The following is a 7,866-nucleotide window of genomic DNA, read 5'->3' as shown; positions in this document are numbered from 1 at the left end:
GGGTCCCCCCCCCCCCCCCCCCCCCCCCGCACAATTTAATATAAATAAACATATTTATATATTTTTTTACTTGCAATTTGTTGACCACCCAATGTTACTAAAGACTTTCAGATGGGTGTTGAGCATCAAAGTGCTTGTTTGTCACCAAAGTGTGTGTATATCTCCTTTCCCTTTAAGACCTCGGTCCCAGTGGATGTGATGCCTGGCCAGTATGACCCCACCAACTACACACTGCCTCAGCAGCCTCTGCATCGCTGTATGTTTCCCTTGTCCTCTGTCTACCCCACACTGCAGCTGGCATCTAACCCCTACCAGGCCACTGTAGACGGAGTGAAGTGAGGAACAACACACACGCACACACTTTCATTTTGGAAAAGCAAATGCCTCGTGTTAGCTCTATGCAAGATGGCGGAAGAAAACACTGGAGTCCAGCTACAGTACAGGAATATCTGTCCCGGGGAACCAATTGTGGCCCACAACTTCTGGCAAAAAAAATTAACCATTTGTGGTCCATCATTTTTGACCACAGTACAAAATTTACTTGGACCAAAAATGCTATTCTATATTTCACCTGAAGATGGCAGTAGACCAGTAGCCACACTCGAGTATGTGTGGAAATAGACTTTGAGCGCGCTCTGCCTCTCAGAACACCTCACTCCCGCAGTTGTGTTAGGCGTCAAAGTGAATTTCCAGACGCACCCCGGACTGCATGACCCATGTGTGGTCCTTTCTAGCCTATTTCTAAAATAAAAACTGCCGCAAAGAAAAGGAAAGTTGAAGAGAAGGCCATCGTTTCCAAGAGCAAGTGGAAATTGGGACAGTTTTTTTCAGTGAAATACGAAATAATTGTCTTGGCCTGATTTGTGAAGAGCCTGTGGCTGCTTGGAAAAAAATTATATCAAAACATGCAATCTACAACAAGATGACTGGCAACAAACACCGTGAACAAATAAAGCAACTGGATCCTGAATGGTTGGTCGGCCTCCACACATTTTTACTTCACCAAATCTGTCCCTCTTTGCAAAAAGTTTGGGTACCCCTGACGAATGTGAACAAATACTATTTACGTTGTAAAAATATTCAAAAATGTAAAAGTCAAATCCAATGATCTTAAATGAAATTTATTTTAATATGACACTTTAACCCCTTGTCTAATGGTGTTTGTTTGAGTGCCGCCAAAATCTGCTGATCTTGGCAAGTTGCGTGGTCTTCTTCATGAGTTTATTGAACTCAATCTGAACTCTTAAGTCATGCCCAAGAAAGTAAGCCAGATGGTCCATCTCAGTGTCCGTCATGTTCAGCACAGTCTGCTTACGGTACTTAGATGCAGCCTGGTAGATGTCAGTGTCATTAGGAGACTTTGGCTCATCGAGTTGTTTTGCACACAGTGTTTTTGGGGTCAGAGGAATGGGAACTGGCTCACCACGTTTCCCCTGATTTGGGTTCCTTGAATGTCTGCATGGTTTTTCCTCTACTCCCAAGAGCACCCAGTCTCCATTCCATAATGGACCAGTCGCGTCTCTTCCTAAAAATGCAAACAATAAAGGCTAATCAGCCATTCAAGGAACCGCACATATTATTGTCTGTCATAGTAGTGTTATGAAAACCTGATGTGTTCGAGTAAAAACAAAGGAACATTCTGAATTGGTGCAAAATATTAATACATCTAGAAAAGTTTACTTGCATCTTTGATGAAAAAAACTGTTATTAATAATAATAATAAATACAGGTGCTGCCCTTGCCCATTAGTTGGCATACCTGGCCCACGGCCAATGAAAAGCATCTTCAAAATGCTCCAGGTGTTGCTTTATCACTACTGGTAAACCACATTTAGAAGGCCCGCATGTGTGGGTGTCATGATCTAATGTTTTAATATAAATTACTGGAGCTTTCCTTGTGGGACTTTCCCTCTTGTCCCTATTCTGCAAGAGGTCCCTATGATTTGTCTGAAAGCAGTGTTTTTCTTCTATCCAGGTTCCTGGGCACCTCAGGTCAGAATGTCAGTGACATCGTGCGCTACAGCAGCATGAACAGCCATCTGGAGATTCTGGAAGAAACACTGCGATTGCGCCACCTCGCTCCGACAGCTCCAGATACCCTTGGTGTGACAGGCTCTTTGCAGTTAGTCGAATCATCTAGATGACCACTTTCTAATCACTCCACGCAATATCTGTGGATTTTCTGTTAGGTTGTTACCCGTTTTACATGAAAGATCCGTTCATCTTGGAAGAGTGCCCACATGTGTACTTCAGCGGGAACGCTCCAACATTTGAGTCAAAGCGCCTTACAGGTTTGTGTGTGTACAGGTACTCATTGGCTTAACAAGGGGAATTTACCTAGCTTTTATAGTAGGGCTGAACGATATGGACAAAATTTCACATCTTGATATTCATGCCAGATATTACTATGCGTTTTGTGAAAACTCAGCATTTTCTTCTTAAAGAAAAAGCTAAATATCAATCAAAAGGATGTGCTAAGTGCAGCTTTTTAATGACAACTTACTGACAGTCATCGACATAAAGTCAGCAATAAATCAAAGAAGGACATTGAGTTACAATTGGTCACAGAACAAAACTGAACGTGTAAGTCAAGGTATCACTGTAATAACGATCATTTTTATTTAAGCTTTGCATTGCTTTCGAAATTCAGTATGTGAATCAGTCGTGCTTTCACTTCACCAGGTGCTGATGGCCAAGAAATCCTTTTGGTGACTGTGCCAACATTCCACAGCACCCAAACTGCATGTCTTGTCAACCTGCGCACTCTTGAATGCGAGCCAATCAGTTTCACTGCCTTTTCTGCGGGTGATGACGATGAGAGTGAGATGAACATCAGCCACTGAGAGGAGTGCTCTCGATTAACCTCATATGTATTGAGCGTGACAGTATTGTAAGGTTTGCCTAAATTATAGCTGCATTTTTTTTTCCACCTGAGATGTACCAGCCATCTTTAACCTTCAGTTACAAACCATAAAATGTATTTTTTGTTGTTGTTTTTTTATGGAGGACAACACTGTAAATAATTACATCTTGAATTAAAAAAAAGTTTTTAATGTGCATCTGTAATAAAAAAATTATTGTATAAAAACACTGGATATTGTGTCAGAAAGATGCAGCACAAACACAGAAAAGATGATTAATTGTCAATGACGAATCATTGCCAGGTGTGATACAATATACAGTTCTTGAAGATTGAAAGTTGCATACATGAACTTTGTTTACTTGAAAGCCCTGCTTCCACCAAGCAGTTCAGTTTGTGTCACTTCTGTTCAGTTGCATTTCCTCTGTAAATATTTGTGAAGGGTACCAAAAATAAATTATCCATACCACGTGGTGTGCTACAGTATGGTAGTGTTTGGGAGCCACGACATTATGTTGAATTGGCACTTCTACATGTGAAATCCAAAAGCATTTTTTTTCTAGTCTACGATTATAGTTGTTGCCACACTGACGTGTTACTGTGATGTCAAACTATGGACGTCACAGACATATTTCCAGCATTTCGTTCACTGATATTCAAGCACAACATACTAAATTGAACTGTACAGCTTGATTGAGGGAAACATTTCTGGATTGTTGAACTGTAGTTCGGAGAACTTAACAGCTATCAGCGCAGTGAGGTTGCTTTAATAGTCATCAATCTTGTACTCGTAATTGAAGTCCAGCAATGAGTCTGTGAAGTCACCGGGCGTTGATGATTGTCCCTCCGCGATTTGCCATGAGTCATACCAGGGCGTGGTGGTCCCTGGCGTGGTGGCAACTGGGGTAGTTGTTGGTGGCAGGGTAGTGATTGTCGTCGTTGATTTCAACCGCAATAACCTTTGCTGACGGAGACGGCGAATACGAGCGATTTTGAGTCTCCTCAAGTGTTCCTTGCTTTGTTGTACGTTTGGTGAGGTTCCACCGTTCGCATTAACCACACGGCCATTGCTGTTGACAACCGGGGGCTGCACTATCGTGTTGCCATGGCTGACCAAGCGAATTGGCTTGTTGCCATGGAGAGCCAAAATCTGCGGGCAAATGACAGAATAGATTTGTCTCTTCGTTCGATGCCAAAATACCACTGTCGCATGCTAACATGATGTTCTCACCGCTTTAATGCGGTCCCAGTTGGACTTGACTAAGTTGAAGCTGCACGTGGTCGCTCCTGCCTGGTAACCCACCACACAAAGTTTGGTCACGGAGGCGAAGCCATCGGCTTTGGCCGTTACTCGGTACTCGCCAGGGTTTAGCAGCCGCCAGTAGTCTCCGGTTGAAGCTACAGTGAGACAAAAGGGAACAAATGTTTGCTTTAAGTACAAATTCGGCCATCACATGTGATTCGTGCACTTGATCAGACTTGTGGTGATGTCGTGGTTTATCCCCTCGACAGACACGGTGGCGTTTCCAAGCGGGTTGCCCTGCTCATCCTTCACGATGCCTCGAATTCCACGATGAACCTATGCACAAAAACAGTTGACTTAATAATACATAAAGATAGTTTTTATTTTGTTTCAGTATAACTCACAATCGCACAGGTATACTTTGTTTTTACACTTCTGTAACAATCTAAAACAGTTTCACTTGGAGGGATGTTATGACTGAAACCACAGAAAGAAGTCAAAAATAACTGTTGATTCAACTATTGTTTAAGTTACTATCATGAGGGGTTTGGTAACAAGAAAATGCTTAGAATATATCTCTTATTACAAATGAAAATTTAAAATTTTGGGAGACAAGGATCATGGAAGTTGACATGTTTGAGCTGCTTTCGCGGGCCACATAAAATGATGTGGCAGGCCATACCTGGCCCCCGGGCCTTGAGTTTGACACATGATTTAGGATGATGAATGTGAGCCAGGACCGATATCAAGATGACTTCCTTAGGTGGGGACTTAGCGGACTTATTCCACATCTTTATACCACTTCTATCATGTTCCAATTAAGGGAACCATGAATAGTATACAAAAATACAGTACAGTATAATAAGAGCAGGAAAGTGTGCCGCATCCATCATTTGGGGCAGGTCAGACTCCATTTTTAAATAAACAAAACAAAACCACAAGTCAAATAAAATACATCACCAGAGATGCTGATTATTAAATGTATTCACGTGTGCACTGTGCAAACCTCGACAGATGTGTTTTGCTGGTCGAACTTGGCTTTCTCTGACAAACCAATCTGATGACGGTTAAAATAAATGCTGACATTATTGAATGTAAAATCTAATTGGTGAAAGATTCATTCCCATTGCTAACATCATTTAAATTAAATCGGTCAGCACTACGGATTTTGGAGGCCTTGGGCAGATTAAATTGACATGGCAACACATTGAGGCTGAAATCTGATTGGCCAAAAATTGCTAACATCCAATGTAAATGTAGGTCTGTGCATCTGATAGTGTTTGGGGCAGAGAAGAACTCACTGGCCCTGACCAAGATTTCCTTCACAACCTCATTAATTCCAAGTAGTTTGTTGTCAGTGTGTGTGTGTCCAACCTGCTCCATGAAGATGAGCATGGCCTCTCGGTTCTTCTCCCACTCTCGCTGTAGCTCACTCTCATGAGGGAACTTATCACAGCCGAGGAAAATGGACAGCTCCAAGCAGTTGGTGTGCAGATAGCTAAAGTCGTTCATGCCTGGGGAGAGAGAGAGACATTATTAAAAACTTTAGATGTAGTGTGCTTGCATTAGAAGTTAAAGCTGCAGGCAGCAGACATTGAACCTACTGGTCTCGACTTACTTCCGGTGATTGGCTTCCATTTGGCTCGATTGATGATTCCGTGCGCCCCTGCGTTGACGTCTCCGTGGCAGGACCCGTGGTAGTTATGTGTCATGGTCAGATGTGTGGACGCATAGGACACGGCTAACCACCTAAAGAGGGATTCATCTGGGATCTCTCGCAGGTCTTCCTCAGGCTCAGCGTAATGGTAGCCGCCACTTCTCTCCCTGTCATCCTCCTCCTCCCTGTGGTCGTAACTCTGGTGGTAGCTGGGATCGTAGCCGTGGTCATACCCTTGGCCGTGATCATAGCCTTGGCCGTGGTCATAACCTTGGCCGTGGTCGTAACCTTGGCCGTGATCATAGCTTTGACCGTGTCCGTGGTCATAACCGTGTCCCTGGTCATAGCCATGTCCTCTCCACTCATGCTCCGAATAGCCTCGATTTCTCCAGTCTTGATCCGGTTGCTCCTGGTATCCGTGTCCCCACTCGGACACATCGAAACTCTCTTCTTCATACCTGTGTGAAAGAATTTTGAATGAGGCGGATGCACAAAAAAAAAAAAAATGACGTCCAACCATGAGGCGTGAGGTCGTACTGTCTCTTCTTGCGGCTGTGGGGCCTGTCCTCAGCGGGCTTGTTGGCATGTAAACTGTCAAATGGGTAGGCCACAAATGACTCACCACCCTGAAAGTTTGCCCCCAACACAAACGGGTGGCTTTCCATCCAAGAGATGATGGCCCTGGTTTCAACTGCAATCTGGGACCAAACAGGAGTGTTAGGGCCAAACTAGTGAATTCAACACCTTCCTCTATATACAGTACAGAGGCCAGCACTACTAATTCTGACAGCCTTAGGCAAATTACAAAAATACAAAAATATATAACATCCACATACAGCACAGTACTAGAAGCAGTGTGGCCAAAAGTATTTCACAAGAAAAAATGTTTAATTTAGGTCAGTACTTCTAATCCACCAGAGAAGGCGGACCAACAACTGATACGTTCCTTCCACCTTGAAGAAAACCATGACACTTACAGAGCTGTTATGTAGGTAGTTGTCAGGTATGGCAACGTGGTGGTTGGGGAATAGTTTGGGCACCATGCCTCTTTCTTCTGCATCCCACAGGATGCTGTTTAGATCTGGAAAGTTCTGGAAAATGTCAAATCCATCATAGGTAAAGTGGCCGGTGGTCCATCCGCTCAGCTCTGAGCCCTGCAGCAGACAGAAAGCAAGAGGACACGGACAACCAAATGACCATCATTCACCACCATTCCCAGGTATCTCCTCTTTAAAAATTTTTTTAACAAGCTTACTGCTTGAAAGGCTTCTTCATGTCCATCAGGGTTGAGTGAGGGCACCAAGTGGATGCGAATTCCGTCCACCAGCCGCTGCGCTCGAGGGTTTCGGTCTGTGTATTCCTTGCACAAGTACTGCATGAGAAGCAGGATCATTTCCCGGCCCACCGCCTCGTTACCGTGGAGACCCGCTGTGTAGCGTAACTCCGGCTCCCCTGCACAGAATGCCAAACAGGGCTGGAGTTTTCCATCAATGATAAACAAATGACACGAGCTGGTGTTAATCGATACAAACAAGAAGCGCAAGGGGCACCAATCATTAAATCGATTCCCTTTGAACTTTCAACAACAGACAGTAAAAGGCTATTTTCTGCCACCCGTACTCACCTATTTCATGTTCCGTGGGATTTCCAGAGATCACCATGGCCATGATGTCCAGTCCCTTGGAGCTGCGGCCCAGGCTGTAAATGTTGGTGATTTTGGGACACTCTTCATTCACTGACTTCATAAGCTGGACAGCAGATAGAAAGCCACACTCAGTGTCACTATGTTTTGTTTTCACTGTGTCAAGTCTTCACATGCTTGCAGCTCATTCAACCATCTATAGAATTTTCACACAGTTTGTCCTTAATTAGCTTCCACCCTGAAAACTTGCGAGTGCATGGAAGGCCATGTTGCGCTCCGGTGGTTGAAAGCTAGATATATTGATGAACCTGCATTCATGGCCATGTTTGCCACAGCGAGGCTGACAGTGGCTGGCTTGATGTCGCTTCCACTTGGTAATTAATGACACCTTTTTAAAAAAATTATGTTGCTCTCTCTCTCTCTCTCTCTCTCTCTGTGTGTCTCTCTCTCTCTCTGTGTGTATAT

The 7,866-nt window shown here is 43.9% G+C and overlaps 2 protein-coding genes across 3 annotated transcripts in view; one reads left to right on the top strand and one right to left on the bottom strand.

Moving 5' to 3' along the window:
- pold2 (polymerase (DNA directed), delta 2, regulatory subunit) overlaps nt 1-3,036 on the top strand; it is an 8,252-nt gene extending 5,216 nt beyond the window's left edge. The window contains exons 8-11 of one of the 2 annotated variants that reach the window (XM_019861175.1): nt 178-335; nt 1,975-2,102; nt 2,189-2,290; nt 2,682-3,036. In XM_019861175.1, the coding sequence (XP_019716734.1) occupies nt 178-335; nt 1,975-2,102; nt 2,189-2,290; nt 2,682-2,842 (549 nt within the window). In that variant the 3' untranslated portion in view covers nt 2,843-3,036. The remainder of the gene's footprint in view (nt 1-177; nt 336-1,974; nt 2,103-2,188; nt 2,291-2,681) is intronic. The other variant, XM_019861168.1, reaches the window with a different exon arrangement.
- aebp1b (AE binding protein 1b) overlaps nt 3,037-7,866 on the bottom strand; it is a 16,557-nt gene continuing 11,727 nt past the window's right edge. Inside the window, exons 14-22 of the mRNA XM_019861138.1 lie at nt 7,384-7,507; nt 7,015-7,211; nt 6,737-6,913; nt 6,297-6,457; nt 5,721-6,217; nt 5,477-5,616; nt 4,339-4,438; nt 4,091-4,257; nt 3,037-4,009 (exon numbers count right to left, since the gene is read on the bottom strand). Of these exons, the coding sequence (XP_019716697.1) occupies nt 3,626-4,009; nt 4,091-4,257; nt 4,339-4,438; nt 5,477-5,616; nt 5,721-6,217; nt 6,297-6,457; nt 6,737-6,913; nt 7,015-7,211; nt 7,384-7,507 (1,947 nt within the window). The 3' untranslated portion in view covers nt 3,037-3,625. The remainder of the gene's footprint in view (nt 4,010-4,090; nt 4,258-4,338; nt 4,439-5,476; nt 5,617-5,720; nt 6,218-6,296; nt 6,458-6,736; nt 6,914-7,014; nt 7,212-7,383; nt 7,508-7,866) is intronic.

Source organism: Hippocampus comes, unplaced genomic scaffold, assembly GCF_001891065.2.
Source record: "Hippocampus comes isolate QL1 unplaced genomic scaffold, H_comes_QL1_v1.1 scaffold147, whole genome shotgun sequence".
In the NCBI taxonomy this organism is placed as follows: Eukaryota; Metazoa; Chordata; class Actinopteri; order Syngnathiformes; family Syngnathidae; genus Hippocampus; species Hippocampus comes.
Note: the sequence above shows the minus strand (reverse complement) of the source record. Positions and strands in the feature narration are given on the sequence as shown.